The 23,475-nt window shown below is 39.6% G+C and overlaps 1 protein-coding gene across 2 annotated transcripts in view; it reads left to right on the top strand.

Annotated features, from left to right (window-relative positions):
• The window catches only part of PTPRG (protein tyrosine phosphatase receptor type G), a 727,666-nt gene that overhangs the window by 171,167 nt on the left and 533,024 nt on the right, over nt 1-23,475 (top strand). For both annotated transcript variants that reach the window (XM_065884517.1, XM_065884516.1), the window contains exon 2: nt 2,793-2,897. In XM_065884517.1, the coding sequence (XP_065740589.1) occupies nt 2,793-2,897 (105 nt within the window). The remainder of the gene's footprint in view (nt 1-2,792; nt 2,898-23,475) is intronic.

Below are 23,475 nucleotides of genomic sequence, written 5' to 3'. Positions count from 1 at the left end.
GTAACTATAAAGCCTTCCAGGGGGTTGGTATCAAATTGGCTTTATCCTGAGCTTGAGTTTTGTCAACAGAATTGATCCATAGATTTTGCTTTCTCTGGCTTGGTTTCATTTTTTTGGTTTTATTTAAAGATTTATTATTTATTTATTTAATTTATTTTTGGTCGTGTCAGGTCTTAGCTGTGGTACCCGCACAGGATCTTTGTTGCGGCATGCAGGATCTTTCCTTGCGGTGCGTGGGCTTCTCTTTCATTGTAGCATGTGGGTCTTCTCTCTTTAGTTGATGTGCGCGAGCTCAGTAGTTGTGGCGCAAGGGCTCAGTTGCCCTGCGGCACGTGGGATCCTAGTCCCACGACCAGCGATCGAACCCGCGTCCCCCGCATTGTAAGGCAGATTCTTTACCACTAGACAACCACGGAAGTCCTGCTTGGTTCCATTTTTGAGCGCCTCTACGGATCCCCTGCTTGACCCTCAACCATCCCCTTGAAGCTTCCAGCTCATGTCATAACACCTTCAGCAAGAGAGAGAATCTCTCTGATTGGCTGGTGTCTCCATTCCCAAACATATGTATCACTGGGGCTAAACATACCAGCCTCATAAGATTGGTATAAGGACAACACCAGCTGCTATGAGCAGAGCACCTTTTTCAGCTCTGGGTGTGTAGTGCTTTTTAAATGCCTGATAACATAGTGGAAATTTGTTGCCAAGTCTCTGTTTTGGTAATCATCACACCCCACTCCACCTGCTAGGTCACGAGTCATGGATTGGACAACCACATCATGTTGCCCCCATCCTTGCCAGGTCCAAGGGTGGGCCTTGTTTGACTTAAGCCAAGTGAATCACTGTAAACTGTGTCCCTGGCCCCAGTCGTATGTGTGGGAATGGGGACACGGTTTTTTACTCAGTCTTGATACAAGGAGGAAGGATTATTTGTGAGTGATTATTCAGAGCGAATTAGCTCTAAGAAGCATAGAAGACAGGTACGTAAGATGTTTCCCATACGCATAGAGAATAAATCAGTCGAACAATTAGGAAACTCTTTAGTGGGTATGTGGTTGAGCCTCAGTTTCCTTGTCTGTAAAATGGAGTTAAAAATACCAGCCTCACAGAATCATTATGAAGGTAACACAAATTATTGTGAACAGACAAGGAAGCCGAGCAATTGTTTATTTAGTATGCTTTAGTGGAGGAAAAAATAGTTGAGGAGACTAGGAGATGGGAAATTTTATATTTGATCCGTAGAAGCTTAGAATGGTCAACTTCCTGAAGCTCTGAATGGCTCATCTGCAAGAGTATAGGATGAATTGGACCATATGTATCTAAACCTTCATCTTACTTTAAAAATGGTTAGTAACTTAGGTTTTGACTTTGTCATTCAGGACCAAAGAGCATGCGTAGATGACACCAGGTTTACTTTGGTAATGTGTGTTTGGATTTTACAGGATTCCCATTTCCCTCTAAAGGGCTCCTCTCTCTGGAGTAGCTTTGTTCAAGCATTGTTTCTTTTAAAGCCAGTCTTTGCGATGAACGTGCAAGCATAAAGTACTTTACATGTTTCCTAATTTTTCTTCATGACCCATCACGTTGTCAACAAAGCTAATGCCATCATGGTGAGATGATTATTATTATCACTACTCTGACTAATTGGGAATAATGTATTGTGCTTTCCTGGTGCCATCTTTGTCTTAAACTGAATATGAATATACAGTTCCTCTAACCATTTTTCTTGCTTTTCAAAGGCACACTTGATTTTGTTTGGGTGCATTTAAATATTAACACAGACAGCTGGGATGTATTGTTTGAAGTGCAGTTCCAATTCATTTTGGATTCTGGGCACCTGTGATACTTGTCTTCTTACACATCAGTGCATTCAGGTGTGGGCTCACCACAAAAGAAATTTGCATCCATGAAGTAGCTGGGAGCGGAGGGCTTTGAACACTGTAGCAGGCAGATGGAAGCTCTCCATATTGGGGTAGGAGATTGGATTCATTCTGCGTTTTCAAAGAAGTACATCATTAAGCAGTATTTCTTTTCTGAACATTGCTGGCCTTGGAGGGTTTCAAGCTTCATATCTTCAGATATATAACAGGTGACTATCTTGGGTCCAAAGTATGTGGAGGACTGGTTCACACCATGGGGTGTCTTCCAGGCCTCAGACTGTGATGTGTTTGGATGGCAGAGGCCTGAGATTTGTGGCAGGCGTGCTTGTATTCGGTTCCTTGATCTGCATACTTAGCTGTGTGACCTGGGACTGGTTACTCAGTGTCTCTGAGCCTTCATTCCTCCATCTGTAAAAGAGATGGAATGACCCCTTGCCCGATGAAGATCAAATAAGGCTAGAGGCCCTGTGCACCTAGGACATAGGCTTACGCATATAGTGGGAACCAGAACCGTGAGTTCTAGGCCTACAGTTGTATGACCTTGGGCAAGCCTAAGTTACTCAACTATTCTAAGCTTCAGTTTGCTTATCTGAATGGACCCATTATTGAGACATTGTATCTACTGCCTGGTGGTTCGTTGGGAATTATATAAGATAATGTATGTAAAGTGTTTAGTGCATCTTGAGTTCATGGCACAGAGAGAAGGCTCATTGTAAGCTATTATTAGTATTAATAATAATCCTGGTAATCTCTCTAGGTTCTTCTGTAGCTGTTTTTCTGTAAAATCAGGAGGTTCTGTTCAGTTACCCCCAAGGTCTGTGCTTCTAGGTGGTCACTGGGCTATGTGTGTTTGACACCCACCCTGTGTCCAGCGGGGTGATGATTCTGACTCACCGCGGCTCTCCTGTCTTGCAGCGTTGACAGAAGGCTACATGGGGGCCCTGCACGAGAACAGACAGGGCAGCTCGGCGCAGATCCGCAGGCGCAAGGCTTCCGGCGACCCGTACTGGGCCTACTCCGGTGAGTTGACTGGTTTCCACCGCGATCATACAGGCCAGTTCACATCCCATTAAATTCACTCGAAAGCACACTTTTAATCATTTTCACGCCTGATTTCTGTTTGTTCAAACCTTTCGTAGTTCACTAAAAGTTGAAATATTCAAGCCTGTTTTTCCTCAAGGTGATAAGTGCTTTAATTTATCTCTCCCACCTGTTTTCTCAACCTGCTGTTTTCCCCTCAAATTGCATTTAATTTCTGAACTTTACTTGTTAATGAGTTATTGTACCAAACTTGTAATTTTCCGAAAGACGCGGCCTTTTCTTGTCTCGTCCCAGTGGCTGTGATTTCAGAGAGCAGAAAATATAAGCCTAGTCTTCAGCTGCTAAAAGCTGCTAAATATTACAGCGCGTCACATATCAAAATGACCTATTATGCTTTAATCTAAGAAACGCAACTTTATTTTCAAATCAAATCTTGTTAGTTGAATGTATTTCAGCCCTCTATGGTGTTTCTGTAGTTCGTTTCTTTTTTTTTTTTTTTCACATTTCGCCTTTGAGCCAGTGAAGAGAGAGAGCATTGTTAAAACTATGTTGAATGCTACATTGGAAATAATTTTCTTACATCTGAAGGGGCAAAAAAAAAAAAAAAAGAACTGCAAGAATATGCAGGCCTTTCTGGCTTATGCTTCTAACAACTATCAAAAATAAGGTGGATTGTTATTTCTAAAAGAGATTTTGGTGCACAAAAATACATGGAAAAGGTAGTGCAGCTAATTAAGGAGGAATGCTTGAGGAAGACGGACCACTTTGGAAATCACTCTAGCGCTGAATAATTCAAATTTTTGTATGAAAGTGCTTGGAGGCATGGAGTATTAGTCTTAATAATAAATCTGTGCATTATGCAGTGTTTTTACATACAGAACTGAAAGGTATTATTTTCATAATGATAACTCTGGTTTTAAACCCTGAGTTTCCACCTGCAAATCCTGTTAAATTCATGTCAGTGTAAAATTTATAGGCCTGATCTTCAATTACACCTTATCTATTGACTTTTTGCATCCTTTTGTCTATTGATAAATCTCCTGCCCCTACAGGGAGAATAGTCTATCTGTTTTGTTTTGCAAGGAGCAGATAGTGATTCTGAAGTCTTCCATCACACCCCGTTCCTTGTGATTAGAATTATCTAATTAGAGCCTTTTTGTCACCATTCCTGATAAATGAAGGAAATTGGGAGATGAAGACCGAAATTACATATATATAGCTTCTTGCCAAGAAACCCAAAGAAAATTTATCGTTTTGTACTCTGTGGCTCTGATATCAGTTAGGAAGAGGCCTAAAGTGGCCTGCTATTCACAGTTCATCAATTTCGAATAATAATGCTGTTGGGAAATTGGAAGTTATATCCCATCAGCATCTACGATTGCAAATGGCAGTGAAGGAATGAAGGGCCTAAAAATGTTCCCATTACTTAGTTAAGAATGGACATAATTAGTGCAATCTTTGGGATGGAGCATTTGTTGATATTCTTAACTCTGGTGGACTTAATGAGTCTCCATTTTGTATTTCTGAAATGCATTGTGTCTGGATTTGGGAACTGTTTCTGTCAGTAGAAGGGCTACTAGTTCATCTTCAGCGGGTTGGCATGCTCTTCTATAAAGATCCCAGTAGTAAATATCTTGGGCTTTGCAGGACATATGGTCTCTGTTGCAGCTACTCAAGTCTGCCCTATAGTGCAAAAGCAGCCATAGGTAGATGGACGAGCTGTCTGTGTTCTGATAAAAATTGATTTATGAACAAGGAAATTTGAATTTATTATAATTTTCATGTGTCAGGAAATCTTATATTTTAGACTTTTTTTCCCTCAACCATTTAAAAATAGAGAAACCATTCTTACTTTTCAGGTTGTACTAAAATCGGCGGCCGGTTGGATAGGGTCCACAGGCCATAGTTTGTCAACCTCTGTTTTAGTTGTTTTTTTTTTTTTTTTTTTTGTGGAATCAGGAGAAGACAGTCATTTGAAGAATCCCCCAGAAGGCTATATAGACTGGCTTGGAAGAACCAGTGGAGTAACTTGCTAGGTGTAATGGAAAAAATAAAAGTAAAAGGAGAAGAAAAGAATGAGAGAGGTATCGATTGATGGTTTATAGTCCTATACTTTAAACATCTTCCTGAAAATTCCATGGTATCACTGGTTATTTTCAGCAAAGTGGTGAAATATTGGTTCTCATGTCAAGAACACTTGGGATCCTTTAGAGACACTCCTTAGCATTTGGCAAATAGATAAGGGAAGGGCAGGAAGGAGTAAGAGTTGTTGCCTGTCACCTTTGGTACTTCAGACAAGAGCCTTAAAACCACAGCATACCAGATGTTGAACTATGAGCTGCAGGTATTACCTCTAGGTATAAACCTTGCTTGGAAAGTTGGACTGCCAAAAGAAGGGTCATTATTTGCAGAGGCGAATGGTTTTAGATTTAGCGGAGGTGAAGCAGGCTCCTTCTGAAAGATTGGTTTAATGGTCCAGATTTTAATCTCATGACTCTAATTCACAAGTTTGTCTTAGTTCCTCCTAAGATAAAGGCATTGGTGCTTTGGGGGGTACTATGTGTGAGAGTGTGCATTTTGAAGTCACACAGACTGTGGTTCGAATCTAAGCCTTATCTCATAATATCTTTATGATGTTGGGAGGGCATTTATTTAACTGCTTGGAGCCTCAGTCTCCCCATCTTTGAAATAGGAATAATTAATAGAACTTCCCTCATAGAGATGTTAATGGGAATGAAATGAGATGATGTGTGTGAAAATTTTAACAAATCTCTGGTATAATGTACCTAATACTACTTCTTGCTGTTTTTGACACTATCAGTACTTTTGCTACTGTTGATATTGTTGTTATTGGAATTCTCAGTTGGGTGCTATGATTGACAGTGGGTGATCCCTAGGTAATGCTTCGAGCTAACTAGCTACATTCTGTCAGCCGTAATTCACAAGAATTGCCCATTTTGATGTGGGAATGAGGGTTAAGCAAAAACTATCCTTAAGTTCAGGGCTTGGCAGACTACAAACCAACACCTGTTTTTGTGAGTAAAGTTTTATTGGAACACAACCACGTTTGGCACTTGTTGATGGCTACTTTCATGTTACGACTCATGTTAGAGCTGAGTAGTGGCCACATAGACCTTTGACCAGGAAGCCTAGAATATTACTATCTGGCCCTTTACAGAGGTTTGCAACTCCTGATCACACTGATACAGCCTGGGTTATTGAGCAGATGGTAGCCTGACTCATAAACAAAACTCTTCAGAGATTTGGAACATGCCTCTGTTTTTTTCTGGCCTTGCATTTCCCTTGAGCTGAAATATCCCCAGCAAATGTTCTAGGTAGCATCTATAGTGATTCTGGTGGTCCCACTCTTGGAAAGTACTGGGAGGGACGAAGATGAGGGAGTGATGTGCTTCAGGAGGTGGAACGGGGAGAGAGGAGTGGGTGTTGGTGGTCCAGGGGCCCCTGGATTCTGGTGTCCTAATCATTAGGTTGCCTTTGGGTACAGGGTGGGTTTTGTTGAATGATGCTGGTCTGATTATCTGGTGGCATCCCACCTGGTCACTTGCGGAGAGTTGCATAAGTATTTGAGCTGTGGAGAACTTGTTTTAAGGATATTGTCATGATAGCATTTCATTGATATTAGTGTAACTTATCCCTTTAGGACTAGCCGAGTTATTTCAGTTTCACTGCATCACCTTGGATAATGTCTACATCCTATTTATATTTGAAATGCCAAACAACTTTACTTTCATAGGCTTATCAGATGATGCCATTGTGAACACCTACAGCTTTAGGATACAGTGCTGTTTACTGAGGTGTCTGGAGACAGGTGTTTTAGTCCCATTGTGCTCATCTGAGGATAGGTTTTCTCTCTGGTTCTCAGTTTTTTCTACTCTAAAAAGGACTGCTCATAATATCTGAGTTCAACTTGAAAATATCACGCATAAGAGATATGAAGCAGAACATACATGTGAGATTATTATTATTAACTGTTAATAATAGCAGTGTAATTTCAAGATTGCTTTATATCTTTGGATTTATTTGCCTTATACCAAGAATAGGGAAAAGGGGGGAAAGACCTTTGATGTGCTTCATGGAGAACTACACAGAAAAAAAATAAAAGCAGTAGTTTTGAGAGTATCTCATTGGCAATATTACAACAGTTTCTCTTCTGTTAGTTTTCTTGACTAAGATACAGATATTTTTTCTGTGTTACTTGAGGTGATGACAGCCCATGAATTTTGGAGTTTGCCCAGAACTTCTGTAATTATTACACAAAATGTAACACATGCTAGGTAGGTCATTGTTGCCAGAGAGGGAAATGGGAAACAAATTTGGAGCAAGTTCAAGTGGAAATTTGAGGCTTTTTTTTTAATAGATCTTTATTGGAGTATAATTGCTTCACAGTACTGTGTCAGTTTCTGTTGTACAATAAATTGAATCAGCCATATGCATACATATGTCCCCATATCGCCTCCCTCCCACCCTCCCTATCCCACCCCTCTAGGTTGTCACAAAGCACTGAGCTGATCTCCTTGTGCTATGCGGCTGTTTCCCACTAGCTAACTGTTTTACATTCGGTAGTGTGTATATGTGGATGGTACTCACTTCACCCCAGCTTCCCCCTCCCACCCCATGTCCTCAAGTCCATTCTCTATGTCTACATCTTTATTCCTGCCCTGAAACTAGGTTCATCAGTACCATTTTTTTTCTTAGATCCCATATATGTGCATTAGAATATGGTATTTGTTTTTGTCTTTCTGACTTGCTTCACTCTGTATGACAGACTCTAGGTCCATGCACCTCACTACAAATAACTCACTTTCGTTTCTTTTTATGGCTGAGTAATAGTCCATTGTATATATGTGCCACGTCTTCTTTATCCATTCATCTGTTGATGGACATTTAGGTTGGTTCCATGTCCTGGCTATTGTAAATAGTGCTGCAGTGAACATTGTGGTACATGTCTCTTTTTGAATTATGGTTTTCTCAGGGTATATGCCCAGTAGTGGGATTGCTGGGTCATATGATAGTTCTATTTTTAGTTTTTTAAGGAACCTCCATACTGTTTTCCACTGTGATTGTATCCGTTTACATTCCCACCAATAGTGCAAGAGGGCTCCCTTTTCACCACACCCTTTCCAGCATTTATTGATTCTAGATTTTTTGATAATAGTCATTCTGACTGGAGTGAGGTGATACCTCATTGTAGTTTTGATTTGCATTTCTCTAAATGATTAGTGATGTTGAGCATCCTTTCATGTGTTTGTTGGCAGTCTGTATATCTTTGGAGAAATGTCTATTTAGGTCTTCTGCCCATTTCTGGATTGGGTTGTTTGTTTTTTTTATATTGAGCTGCATGAGCTTCTTGTATATTTTGGAGATTAATCCTTTGTCCATTGATTCATTTGCAAATATTTTCTCCCATTCTGAGGGTTGTGTTTTCGTCTTGTTTATGGTTTCCTCTGCTGTGCAAAAGCTTTTAAGTCCCATTTGTTTATTTTTGTTTTTATTTCCATTACTCTAGGAGGTGGGTCAAAAAAGATCTTGCTGTGGTTTATGTCAAAGTGTGTTTTTCTTGTGTTTTCCTAGTCTAACAGTTTGATACTGTCTGGTCTTACATTTAGGTCTTTAATCCATTTTGAGTTTATTTTTGTGTATGGTGTTAGGTAGTGTTCCAATTTCATTCTTTTACATGTAGCTGTCCTGTTTTCCCAGCACCACTTATTGAAGAGGCTCTCCTTTCTCACTTGTACGTTCTTGCCTCCCTTGTCGTAAATTAGGTGCCCAAATGTGCGTGGGTTTATCTCTGGGCATTCTATCCTGTACCATTGATCTATATTTCTGTTTTTGTGCCAGTACCATACTGTCTTGATTACTGTAGCTTTGTAGTATAGTCTGAAGTCAGGGACCCTGATTCCTCCAGCTCCATTTTTCTTTCTCAAGATTGCTTTGGCTATTCGGGGTCTTTTGTGTTTCCATACGAATTGTAAAATGTTTTGTTCTAATTCTGTGAAGAATGCCAGTGGTAGTTTGATAGGGATTGCATTGAATCTGTAGATTGCTTTGGGTAGTATAGTCATTTTCACAATATTGATTCTTCCAATCCAAGAACATGGTATATTTCTCCATCTGTTTATGTCATCTTTGATTTCTTTCATCAATGTTTTATAGTTTTCTTAGTACAAGTCTTTTGTGTCCTTAGGCAGGTTTATTCCTAGGTATTTTATTCTTTTTGTTGTGATGGTTTATGGGACTGTTTCCTTAACTTCTCTTTCTGATTTTTCGTTGTTGGTGTACAGGAATGCCAGAGATTTCTGTGCATTAATTTTGTATCCTGTGACCTTACCAAATTCATTGATTAGTTCTTGTGGCATTTTTAGGATTTTCTATGTATAGTATCATGTCATCAGCAAACACTGGCAGTTTTACTTCTTCTTTTCCAATTTGTATTCCTTTTATTTCTTTCTCTTCTCTGATTGCGGTGACTAGGACTTCTGAAACTGTGTTGAATAAGAGTGGCAAGAGTGGACACGTCCTTGTCTTGTTCCTGATCTTAGTGAAATGCTTTCAGTTTTTCACCATTGACTATGATGCTTGCTGTGGGTTTGTCATATATGGCCTTTTGGAGGCATTTTTATAAACCTGTTTTCTCTCCTCCCCCTCAAAGACTTGGGGAAAAACAGGTGGTAGTTTCTCCTCCCACCCCTTTTTAGCTTACCCTGTTTGATTTTCTGCACTTTTAATAATGTATATCTCATGTTTTTCTTGTGTAGACAGATTCTACACAAGAAGGGGGATATTTCTCACTGTTAGAGGACTTCAAAATTGAGACATGCCATGACCAAAGTTCTTTGTATGAAGTGTTTGCTGTTGCACTGGGTCAAGCAGGATTATTCTAAGAGGCATTCCTTTTGTGGCCAGGAAATTGTGGGAAGAGATCTCTAATGTCCTTTCTAATTGTCCTGGGGTTTGATGACTTGCTCAGCTGTAAAATGGAGATAAAAGGACATACCTTGTAGGATGGCTTTGAGGATTAGCAGTAATATGTGTAATCACCTGGTTTGGCTCTTAATTATATGCCACTGCATTACACTATTCACATGAACGTCATGTATTATAACATGCTTGTGTGTGTGTGTGTGTGTGTGTGTGTGTGTGTAATTTCCCCAGCTAAATGTAGAGTTTTTGAGGACAAAGATTATAGCTTATAATTCCTTGTTTTTCCTGCTTTGTACCAGAATATCTCATTTTGTAGATATTTGGTGCATATTTTTTAAGTGGGTGAATAGATGGATGGATAAATGAATTCATGCCAGAGTCTGTGCTTGGGAACTCACTAAGGGGATCCTGCCATGAAATCCAGATAAATCAGTGGGTGATTTACAAAAGGTTTCACCACTGGATCCTTTTAAGTAAGGAGCTCCCCTGGTGAACTTAAGATATAATTAAATTCCACCAAGGGGGGAAAGTGGCAGGGGTGGGGGTGATGGTGGTGGGATGAATTGGGAGACTGGGATTGACATATATACCCCAATATGTATAAAATGGATTACTAGTAAGAACCTGCTGCATAAAAAAATAAAATAAAATTCCTGAAATAATATTTCCATGCCTGTCTTTAATAATGTCTATATAAGGTAAAGCAAAATACAGATGCCTGCCAAAGTCTGCTTTTGTCATTAGAAAAATGGAAGGCACTATAGAACGTTAATGTTAATATTGTCATATTATTTGCCCCTCTCCTAATGTCTCCTACGAAATCTCTTAAGGGAATCTTTTCCCCAGAGACATTCCCTTTGCGATAGAGACCTTCTGGTCTGATGGGACCACACTTTTGAGATTCATTCTCCTAAGTACCAGCTCAAAGGTATCTCTACCTGACCCCAGTGTCTTAACTCATCAGTTTCCCCTTTATTTTTTACAATTAATTTCTATCTTGTGTACAATTCCCTGTTATTCTGTTTACAGTTGTTAAGTAGAAGTTATTTATTTCTTTGTTCGAGATACTTATTAATTGCTTACTGTGTGCCAGGTGTTGTGGTATAATGGGATGGGCCAGAGAAACTCCTCAGAATTGCTACTGCCAGCTACCACTAAAGATGGGCAGGTGTTTGCCAGGACATGCAATGGCCTGAAGACATTCAGTGTCTTGGCCGTGACTGGGAAGCTGGAAGCAGCTCAGTAGGTCTGGAGCATGTGGTAGAGTGGAGCAAGTTAAGGGAATAATGCAGAGTATTGGAGGTGGATCAGAAAGCGTCTTCACAGAGTTCTGCTAGTGACTTAGAACATCTTTCTGAGGGTGGAAGGGAGTCATTTGAGGATATCATGCTAGAAATGGACTAACTTGCTTTTATGTTAGAGTCACAGCACGAGTTGTAGGGGTAAGGATTGGTCAGTAGGGGAAGAGGGCAGGGTGAGAAACTATGAGAAGCAATGAGATGGTATCATCAGGAATTTGAGAGATGAAAGAGCCCATGGGAATTCATCATCATTAGTATATGGAAGAGAAAGCAAAATGAATTATCTGGGATGATCCCCAGGATGACTGAAGATGGCATTGCATTTAATTTAAAATGAGTAAATGAGGAATGGTGGGCTGGTTATAAAAATAAAAAATTTGGACTTGAACCTATTAAGACACGGCATAGTGTTTTGCTCATATTTCTTACACCCTTAAAACTTTATGCTCCTTGAGCAGAACCTTTATCTGTAATTAATCTTTGTATCTCCCTGTTCCTACCTAAATGTTTTGGAATAGGAGGGCCTTCAAGGTAGGGAATACATTGTAGGACAAGCTGTTTCTTCCTATAGGTATTCTTTTTTTTTCTTTTACACTTGATCTGTGATTACAAGGATAGATTGGGTGAGAAAAAACACATATGGTCACACACTAATCAGGACTTTACATATAAAAGAGAAAAATGTGGTGCCATATGCTTAAGATACCTCGAGCATTTTTCAGTGCAAAGTTTGGCTTTTTTTTGCTCCATTGTTTGAATGAAATTACTCTAGCGTCTTAGAGATGTGTTCTTTATCTTTTTCTTTTTCTTTCTTTTTTAACCTTGTTCTAATCCTTGCTACTTGAGTTCTCAAGTTTCTTAGCATCTTCTCTCTGGAGATGGTTTCACAAGTATTTGTCAAGCTAATGGACGCTATTGTACGTTATAAGAGGACATCAGTAAATTCTGTAGGGTCCTTGTGACCCTTGGAAAAAGCATATTAGGAAGATGAAATATTGTTCAGTGCTGGGTTGGTATCAAGTGCTATGTAACAGCGTTAACAGTTTAAATTGTTGCTATGATGAGGAGCTTAAAACATGAGTAAATCGAAGGCTAAGTGTTTGGGTTTTAAATTGGCTCTGAAGGTAGTGGGTTGATGCAGCCTTTTTCAAGGGCTCTTGGGCAATATCTGTGAAAATGTTAAATATTGATAGTCTTTGATCCAGCACTTCTGCTTCTAGGAATTTGTCTTTTAGAAATACTTGTACGTATCCCCAGTGTGGCGTTGTGAGTGTAACAGCTAACCATCAGTAGGGACTTGGGTAATTTTAGTACATTCTTATGAAATGGTTAGTAAACGTCTACCAAAATGAAATAGGTTGAGCGACAAGATATATAAAAATAATTTGGGTAATAAGTTACCATCAAGAAATAGAACTGAGAAGTTTAGAGACTATACACAAAAGTTAATTGTGATTATCACTGAGAAATGAGGGACACTGCTTTTTGAAAATTTATATTTCTGTAATATTGTTAGTATCTTATAGAATTTTATCTAGAATATTTTAATTTCTTATACCAGTATATTCACAATATTTCCTAAAAGAATCCTTTTATTTTATAATAGATGGCTGAATTGTATCAAATTTACTCAGTTGTCTTTGTAACAATTATGAGGGGAGAGAAAGAAGAAGAAAAAAATAAAACTACATGGGCTTCCCTGCTGGCTTAGTGGTTGAGAGTCCACCTGCCGATGCAGGGGACACGGGTTCGTGCCCCGGTCCGGGAAGATCCCACATGCCGCGGAGCAGGTGGGCCCGTGAGCCATGGCCGCTGGGTCTGCGCGTCCGGAGCCTGTGCTCCGCAATGGGAGAGGCCACAACAGTGAGAAGCCCGCGTACCGCAAAAACAAAACAAAACAAAACAAATAAACAAAAAAACTACAAGGAAAGCCAGAAGGAAAGCAAAAGGCTTTTTGTCTCTTTAATTGGCTATATCTAAATTTTTTAGGTGAAACATTTTCACTGGCATTTCAAATTTCATAAAATGCTGATATGAATCATGCAGAAATTAATGAACTGATATTGACTCGGTTTGAAAATGAACAGCAAGATTTATTGAGCAAAACAGTAAATATCGACCCAGACAGAGGTATGGTCAATATTTGCTTTGATATAACATAAATCTTAATATTTAGAAATCTATAAATTTTGTGGGTCTACAGAAGGCATACAGAGAGTTATCTATAAGTATATATTTTTCGTATCTGTGATGGATCAAAGTCAGACATCTTTTTTCCTGGTCATAAATTTGAAAGGATGATAGTCTCTCCTTTAAAACTAGTTTCTTTAGGGCAGGGGTGGGGTGAGTATGGGTTAGTGGAGGGACATGATTGATTTAAATGTTCGAAGGAAAAATATACCTAACTTTATACGTGCCTAATAATTGGAGAGCAATGATTTGCAGTGTTCTCTGTGATTTACTTAAAGGCTACTTATCTTCATTTGTAACCTAACAAAATGTACTCATTTATTATATCTGATTTAGTTCATAAAACCCACTCTCTAACAATATAAAACAGAGGAACATTCTGTCATTCCCTTTGCATATTGTTAAGCTCAGTTATATGGAATTTTTTGGGCAAATAAAATATCATTCATATATATCATGCTGAGTAACATTTTATTGGCTTTTCCCTTTTTGTAATTATTAAGTTGAACTATACTCTTATTCCTTATCTTGTCTCTTCTCTTGGTTGGGTGAGCCTGGTAGCAATACAAAAGTAAGGGAAAACTTACTGGATTTCACTGGCTTTTGAACTTTTAGTATTGCCATTACGTGGCTGGAATAAGTGTCTAATGTGTGCTTAAGGATAGGATATTCTGTTTGTTTAAGTATAGTTGGGAACTCAGTTCACAGGATCAAGTGTAACTGAGCAAAAGGCTTAACTCATATATGGTCCTGTTGTGGTCAGTCCACCATGAGTATTACTAGTCTGATAACTGTAAAGTGGTGATGGCTTTCAAAGATTAGTTAAGGGATTCTGAAATTAACCTCGTCTCCACCTCTCAGCTGGTAATTTCCCATGACCCTATTTGAGACCAACAGCATTAAGGATAGTGTATCTTCTTGGTTGTCTTTCTAGCTATTAAAATGTAACTGTACTGTGTTTCATTTATATTAAACCCCATTTTCTATCATGTAATAAAGACCTTGTTTACATTGAAAAACAAATCAATGGTAGATGTATAACGTAGAACCTTGCCTTCTCAACAAATGCTTTCTGATAACTTTAGGAATCCTTGCTTTTCTTTAATAGTACTACAGTGTATAATAATGTTTTCCCTGAGTGTAGTATTAAATGTGATTTTTTTCATGTGAAAAATAACTTTACTGTGGTATAAGAACTAGACTTTAGCATAATAAAGTCATTTCTTCTTGAGTTCTTTATCAAGGAGAAACTCACAATTTGGTGCTAATAGGTCTTTTAACACTTGTCTGTCACTTGCCAGCAACACTTTTTAAAAGAGACGGGTCTTGCCTAGAGCCTTCAGCTGGGAGAGTATCTTAGAATTTGATCCTGTGACTTTCATTATTTCTTGGTACCCCTAATATATGACAGGCCATGCTAGTTTTCTGTTTTGGTGTGTTAAGTTTCCTATTAATTACATATTTAAGATTTTATAAAAAGTCAGTTTAAGAAAAAAATTTTAACTCAGCATTTGTACAGCTGGCATTCCAGTATGGCAAAATGAGTCTTCTTCTCTACCAGATATTATCACCATCTTGGAAGGCTTGAAAACCTCTTATATGCCATGCAATCAACCTGTATCTCTGATGTGAAAAAAATCCAGAAGGGTATATAGAGTTTCTTGAATTGGCTTAAAAATTATGGAAAATATTTAGTGTCCTAATTTTAAAAAGTATAGCTCATTGTATGTCCTGGTTCTGGTACAGTCACATAGATTATTAAACATCTTAAATACACACTGGCCCAGTCCCCCTGAATTTTCCCTTCATCGCTGCCTCAGCCACTCCTCCTGTTCTGGGACCTTTGGGATTGAACACCCGTCCTCCACCATCCATTGTCAGTGTTTATTGCCCCTGATTTGTTAAATGTTCACCTATCATCCCTGCTTATCATGATGGAGGGAATTTCAGAGAGTGAAAGTGTGGACTGTGGGGTGTTTTAAGGTGTGCATTACACTCTGTGGCCCACTTACTGAATTTAGTTGACCTTGAGATCTTCTCTGAGTTTGGGAAGCCACTTGATCCAAATTTCCTGTTTATGTTAATCCACGTTCTCCCAGTTTGATGACCATTGCCTGGGAGGAAAACAAGCTCCTTCTTGAAGCTGCATAAAAATATGCTGCTCCCAAAGGTATCATTTAGTTGCTCTGCCCCGATTATTGTTGGCCTGTTTCCCTCCTGGAAGCAGTTTATCTCTGTCCCACCCTTCCATCTAGTTCCGAGGGTTAGAATAGCGTTCTTCCTTTTAGCTGGGCATGCATGTCATTAGTACATTCGGTATCGATTGGTTGTTGAAACTTTAGCAGGAAAATGAAATATGAGCCTGTAGTAACTAGGCTGTTTGACGAGTACCTTCAAAGATGAGAGAGAAGCCATTTGTGGTGTGTTTCTGCTCCTGGGGCTCACTGTGATAATGGGAGGTATTTTCTCCTCACTGTTGTGAAGTGCATAGTACACAATTTCCTCTTGGGAAGTGATTTTGACACTTTTTGAATGTCCTGTGGCTTTTATAGTCTTACACCACGTCCTAATGAGCTATCTTTATAACATTCTTTTTGTGTAAAGATTGCCCTTTCTCTCACCATCCACTAGGGTGTGAAAAGGAAGTTTCAACACTTACGGCCAGTTGGACCATGCACCTGCTGTAACAGCAAGAACTAGTCAAGATTAGCTTCTTTTGTCATGAGTATTCTTGGCTGGCAGTATTACCAGGATTTTTCTTCCGACTTCACACCAAGGTCACTTCCAGGTGCACGTTTTGAGTATAAGGATTTGTTTTTGTATCAGCTGTCATGTTTTAGCCTCTGGGAAAGACCTTCGGGCTCTCCTGTCTTATAATAATAATAATGAGGGCAATTTATATCTTACATAGCCCTCTACAGACAGGGCAGTGCCAGGTAGCGTCTTCGTACTCTGCCATCTTTTTTTTTTTTTTTACGGTGCACGGGCCTCTCACTGCTGGGGCTTCTCCCGTTGCGGAGCACAGGCTCCGGACGCGCAGGCCCAGCGGCCATGGTGCACGGGCCAAGCCGCTCCGCGGCATGTGGGATCCTCCCGGACCGGGGCACGAACCCTTGTCCCCTGCATCGGCAGGCGGGCTCGCAATCACTGCGCCACCAGGGAAGCCCTCTGCCATCTTTAAGGTATACTCTATGTTGTTTATACTTTACCATTCTTAGCTGGTAGGCTTTGTACTTAGAATCACTTTCCTCATGGCTTTAATACGACTTCAGCAGTTCCAGAGGTCAAATGCTGAGGTATAAAGTCCAGAGAAAGAAGAGAAAATATCTTTTTCTTGTGTGTGTATTGAAGAGCAAGTAAAATGCTCCTCAAAGCACCCCACCCTTGGTCTATCAAGGCTCTTACCTCATTGGTCAGAAATGAATCATGTGTTCAGTCTTCATCCAATCACTGGTGAGGGAAATGGGATTAGCATGATTGGCTCAGACCAATGAGGATGTAGGCAGAAATAGCAGGGGGCATGGCTGCTGGCTAAGTAGCCCTTAGTGCCTGCTACCCTTGCTGTCTTTTCCAGGTCTTAAAAGCTAAGCAACCTCATGGTACTTAATAAGGGAGGCAGTTACAGGAAAGGCATTTCTTTACTTTTGATGTGGGGTTTTGATTTCAGAAGCCTCACATGGTTGTAAATAAAATAATAAAGTTCCATGAATTTGGGGTCCTTTACAGTTTTCAGGGTTGTACTGCCCAGTTAATCCTGTCGCCACTGGTTATATGTGGCTATTTCCATTTAAAGTAATTAGAATCAAGTCAAAGTCACAAGAAAGAATGATCTGGCCCCAAATGTCAGTAGTGTCATCGACCCTGTGCTAGAGGCTTGCCGGAGTTCCTTGCTTTTGTGCAGTCTGTCGCCATGATGCTGTGAGAGTTCCACGTTTCTAATCAGTTAGGGGTGTATTTCCTGGGCAGAGTGAGTATTCTATGGCGAGGTTGCGTCTGGCTGTGTTGTGCAGGTTGGCCAAGGTATTACAGGATCAAGTGAGTGGCATATGCTGTTCAGCCCTTTCTGGAGACTGGAGAGGAGAAATGGAAAGCTTGGCAGGTTGACCATTCCAGCAGGCTTTGCGTGAAATCATAAAGGAATGCATCACAACTCGGGTCGTGGTGAAAAGCCGTCCTCTCGTGTGGTGTGAAGACAATGAATGATCGCCAGGCTGCAGTAAAGAGGTGGTGAGGTTGCTCTTATTATTATTGTTTTATTTTTGAGGTCCCTGGTGACTACTCCATGTGTCAATCCTTTGACCTAAGAGGCTGTTATGAAATAATATCTGTCTTAGAAATGAGTACCACGAAGGACCCTCCAGAAGAGCTGATCAAGCCCCTGCAGCACCATGAGAAAGTTTACAGTTACCCGATGTGAACCTTGACAAGTCACTCCAAAGGTGGGCAGGGCATAGCTCACTTTCTTAAAATAGACCTATGAATGGTGAATGACAGGTCATAAGGATCCAGCTTTTTGTCAAGTGTCAGCCCCTGAATATTTGATATTAGTTATGTAAATGTTGCGAAAATGACCACAGATTCCTCCCAGAATGGATTCCTTACCTTCTGTGTGTGGCTTAAACAAAAAGTATCCTGTGGGGGAGGAGGATAAGTGTGTGTATAGGTATCTATACGTGTCATGGTACCCTTAACTTTCTACAGAGCAGATGGTAACTATCTACTTGCTCTGTCTCAAGCGCTCTTGTTCATGTTTAGATGTAAAGACAGATTCATGGGGTCACTGCCTCCAGGGAGGTCAAAGACTCTTTTCCTTTTTCTGTTTTGAAAATGAAATATGTTATCAGTGATAGTGCCTTAGAAGGTTGAATATACCAAGATCGAATATATTTATCCTGATACTCCTATGGTAGGTCTACTGAGAGTTTGAAAAGGTGTAAGATCATTAATATGCCAGGTTGACCCAGAAATATTTTTTCTTTAAATTGGAATGATAACATCTTACCCAAGTATTGACATATCCATTTAAATTGTGTTCAGACTTGCGTTATTCCAGCTCTTTCCATCTCTACAATTTGGAATTCAAATCCAGATGCCTATTTATGGTGAAGGTCATGTTAGAAGCACTTTTCTCCCCAAAGAAATGTTGGAATTATCGTAGCGTGTTTTTCCTACCCTGGATTCTTTCTCACGTCCAAGACTAATTCCGAATGACTTTGTCATTACTGTTGACAGGAGACTTTGTTTCTGGAATATTCTTTTTCTTTTAAGTTTTCTCTCTTAGTCTAACATCTCTGATTGATACCATATTTTCCAGGTCTCCATCTGTATATAAAAGGGGTAGATTTGGGATTTCAAATCTCTCTTATGGAAATACAGACTAAATTATAAAAAGAAAGTATGTTCCTATCATAAATGTATTATTTAACGCCATTATTATATTAAAATGTTTTCCCAATTAAAAACGATTGTTCTAAAACAGCTGTTCATTGTTAAAATGTTACTTAAAATAGGAGGGTAGCCACACTCCATTTTTTAAGTAAGTATTTTTTTTGTAGTAAGAAAGGAACGTCATGTTCTTTCACTCTATTTTCTTATGGCTTATTCAAATACATCATGATATCACTGTAGTAAATACTGTTTCGTAATTTCATCATGCAGACAACTCCAAAATGCATAATTAACTAAGTAGTTTGTCTAAAGGTTGCTCCAACTGAGTGCTGCCCTATGCAGAATATGTTTTATTGGCTCTTAAGAGCATTTAAAGTAATTTTTATAGGAATTGCTTGGCATTTAGATGTTTTAAGTGATTTTAATAAATTAGGTACAGCTGTAATATAAAAGGTGGAAAATACACACTTTCAGGGTTGAAAGACACTTCAGTGGGTTGTAGAATGCTTAAAATACAAGTTCAGATGAATATTTGCTATTTGATTTTTGGGCTCTCATTACAGAACATAATAGATTTATGCAGTGGGAAGACAGGAAATATAATAATTAGAAATATATTGATTTCAGATTTTTGTCTGTAAAATCCTGGTCATAAAAACGGTTATTAGAATCCATGTTTATGGTCTTGAATTTGATTGAGAAGAGAGAGTTATTCATCAGAAAAGCCACCAGTCCCACCATTTACCGCAACGAATCATGAATTTATATCTCTAACTCGCAAGTGTGATGTATGTCTCTTTTTGGTAGGGACATTTATTACAGGAATTAATTTTAGACATGGAGAGACTTTTATGGCCGTTTTAACTGTTACCTAAGATTTAAATAAGTTTACTGATTTCTTGGCGTTAGCCTCTGGGAGTAGAGTTTCGGTGAAGAGAAAGAGTATCATCAGTATGGAATTGTGTGAGTATCTCTTTGTTTACGTCTGAACTGAGTCTCATAGTAAGAAGTCTTGGCAGCGGGCTAAAGTGAAGGTGGTTGTTCGGAGAGTTATACGAGCCTGTGCCTGGAATACTAGTTCAGTAGGTGGGTAATAGGCTTTTTATGGCAGGAAAGTCCTGGGGCCAAGGAAGATTGGGAATTGCTGACGCAAACATTAGTCCTGCAGGTGTTTTTCCTGCAGAACTTATCAGAGCCTTTAATATTCCACTCTTACTAAAGAATTGTAGACTTCACCTTTGCTGTGCACTCATACACTCCATTAGGAAGGGAGGGGAAGTTAAAAGAGACAAAGGGTCATGGTGGAGTGGGGAGAGTGTGGGTAGGAGATTGGTTCTTGTGAGCTGGATCACTGCCTGTCATTATTATCTTGTAAAAGCTTTAAGAGGACTGTGCTGGTGTTCTGGATATGGTTGTAGGGAAATTTCAGTCGGAATGATGAGTTTCACATGACTCAGACATCTACCGTGAAGTGAAATGCAGAGATATGCTTGATTAAAAGGAAAAGCCGTGCCAATGGACATCAGAAATATTTTCCTCTTTCTTCCTTTACTTCATGGCAATGAAGCATTTGTGTATGAAAGAATTCCTTGGGGAATGAAATGCTGTTTAGTTTAATGTGATGAAAATATGTATTTGAGTCACCATAAAAGAGTTACTAGGATTGACTACATTTAAATTTAAGGGCTTGTGTTTTGTATGATACCTTCCTTAAGAGGATGATGACGTGTGGGAGTGTGGGTGGTTTTCGTACAGGTTGAAATTGGGAATAATAGAATTGTCACGAGCAAGTGGTTAGATGACAGGACCCCCCCCTCCCCCCGCCAAGATTTTAGTCAAGCCAGAATTCAGGTCATTGGGCCTCAACAGTGAGGGTACCAAGAAAGATTAAGTTTGGAAATTAAGTTTTAAGAGTTAAGAGGGAAAGGGCTTCCCTGGTGGCGCAGTGGTTGGGAGTCCGCCTGCCGATGCAGGGGACATGGGTTCGTGCCCCGGTCCGGGAAGATCCCACGTGCCGCGGAGCAGCTGGGCCCGTGAGCCATGGCCGCTGAGCCTGCGCGTCCAGAGCCTGTGCTCCGCAACGGGAGAGGCCACAACAGTGAGAGGTACGCGTACCACAAAAAACAAACAAACAAACAAACGAGTTAAGAGGGAAAGAAAGAACTGGGATCAGAGAGTGTGGAGAGAGAAAGAAAACTGGTGCCTTGCTGACTGTAAAGAGTAGCAGGTCCTCTAATCAGGGCAGGTGAGCGTATTTCCATTCATTGCCACATGGCCCCTGGGAGGAGGCACGGCAGAATCGCTCTTGATTGAGAATTACTGCTACAGAGCACTTAAAGCATAATAATAATAGGTCATAACAGTATAGAATACTGCAGAATTCTTAGATGGTAAAGTTGGCCATGATGTTTGATCTGATAAGCTTATTTAGGTAATTGTAAAAAGTTCCTTCTTGCAAGTGGGCGATTGTTTAAGTGTTTTTTTTACTACTTTTTTGTAACAGTGTGGCATAGATTTTATTTCCCTTTGAGTTGTGCTATGTCAGCCCTGGGAAGCATGGATGAAGTTGGTTGTAGCTCAGATTAGAGATGAAGAACAATAGTTAGCTGCCTAATTAATGGAATATATGTTCACCCCTGATCTGTACAGTTTACTGTTCAGGGATGAATGATTAGGTGTTTTTAGACATTGTCTACCTTTACCAGATTATAGCCATAGTGCTTCATCTCATGCTTGTTTATGTGAAGATTTAAAGATGTTGCCTGAATTAAATGAAAACAGCAGGCGGGGCTTCCCTGCTGGCGCAGTGGTTGAGAGTCCGCCTGCCGATGCAGGGGACACGGGTTCGTGCCCCGGTCCGGGAAGATCCCATATGCCGCGGAGCGGCTGGGCCCGTGAGCCATGGCCGCTGAGACTGCGCGTCCGGAGCCTGTGCTCTGCAACGGGAGAGGCCACAACAGTGAGAGGCCCGCATAACGCAGAAAAAACACCAAAAAACAGCAGGCAAGGTCATAATATTAATTATCTGAATATGTGAATATGTTAGCCTGCAGCATACACGTACATATATTTTATTCTGTCTGGTTGTGGGACTAATTCTTTAAATGATTTTCTTAATTTTATATACATTTTCCCCCCTGCATTTAATCTTGTTCTATTCAGATCATCTCTAATTTCTGTTGGAATGGCTTCATAAAGAATTTAAAGCGAGCTGTGAATTGAGATCTTCTTTTAAAAAATGGATATTGGGGGGTGGAATCAAGGTGGCGTACTAGGAGGACACGGAATTTTTTTTTTTTAATTTTTCCTATTTATTTTATTTTTTCATTTTTCCTAATCTTTTATTTTTCTAATTTTATTTTATTCTTTATACTTTCTTAGTGATCTGTCCTTTTGGCTTCTTCCCCCCCCCCCCTTTATCTTTCCTTTATCTGTTGTGGTTTTATTTTACCTTATTGTAGTTGTTTCAATTATAGTTTTTTTTTCCTAATATATTTCTTACCTTTATAATTTTATTTTGTTTTTTATTCTTGGATATCGTACTGCTCCTTCTTTTCTTTCTTTCTTTTTTTTTTTTTTTTTTTTTTTTTTTACCATGCCATGAATCTTGTGGGATTTGGTTCCCAGGCCGGAGGTCAGTCCTGAGCTCCTGCAGTGGGAGCTCTAAGTCCAAACCACTGGACAAATAGAGAACCTCAGACCTCAGGGAATATCAGTTGGATGAGGCCTCCCGGAGGTCTTCATCTCAGCAGCAAGACCCAGCTTTATCCAACTGCCTGCAAACTCCAGTGCTGGATGTCTCAGGCCAAACAACCAGTAAGACAGAAGTACAGCACCAGCCATCAAAAAAAAAAAAAAAAAAAGAAATGGAATGACAAAAAAAATTGTTACAGATGAAGAAGCAAGGTAAAAACTTACAAGACCAAATGAAGATGGAAAAGGCAACCTCCATGGAAAACAATTCAGAGAAATGGTAGTAAAGATGATCCGAAATCTCGGAAACAGAATGGAGAAAATACGAGAAACATTTAACAAGGCTCTAGAAGAACTAAAGAGCAAACAAACAGTGATGAACAACACAGTTACTGAAATGAAAAATACTCTAGAAGGAATCAATAACAGAATAACTGAGGCAGAAGAACGGATAAGTGAGCTGGAAGATTAAATGGTGGAAATAACTGCCAGGGAGCAGAATAAAGAAAAAAGAATGAAAAGAATTGAGGACAGTCTCAGAGACCTCTGGGGCAACACTAAACACACCAGCATTAGAATTCTAGGGGTCCCAGAAGAAGAAGAGAAAAAGAAAGGGTCTGAGAAAATATTTGAAGAGATTGTAGTCAAAAACATCCCTAATATGGGAAAGGAAATAGTCAAGTCCAGGAAGCACAGAGAGTACCATGCAGGATAAACCCAAAGAGAAACACACTAAGACACATTTTAATCAAACTATCAAAAATTAAATACAAAGAAAAAAATATTGAAAGCAGCAAGGGAAAAGCAACAAACAACATACGAGGGAATCCCCATAAGGTAAACAGCTGATCTTTCAGCAGAAGCTCTGCAAGCCAGAAGGGAGTGGCAGGACATATTTAAAGTGATTAAAGGGAAAAACCGACAACCAAGGTTGTAGTATCTCATTCAGATTGGAGGGAGAAATGAAAACCTTTACAGACAAGCAAAAGTTAAGAAAATTCAGGACCACCAAACCAGCTTTACAACAAATGCTAAAGGAACTT

Source organism: Phocoena phocoena, chromosome 10, assembly GCF_963924675.1.
Source record: "Phocoena phocoena chromosome 10, mPhoPho1.1, whole genome shotgun sequence".
Classification (NCBI taxonomy): domain Eukaryota; kingdom Metazoa; phylum Chordata; class Mammalia; order Artiodactyla; family Phocoenidae; genus Phocoena; species Phocoena phocoena.
This window is presented reverse-complemented; position numbering and strand designations above follow the sequence as displayed.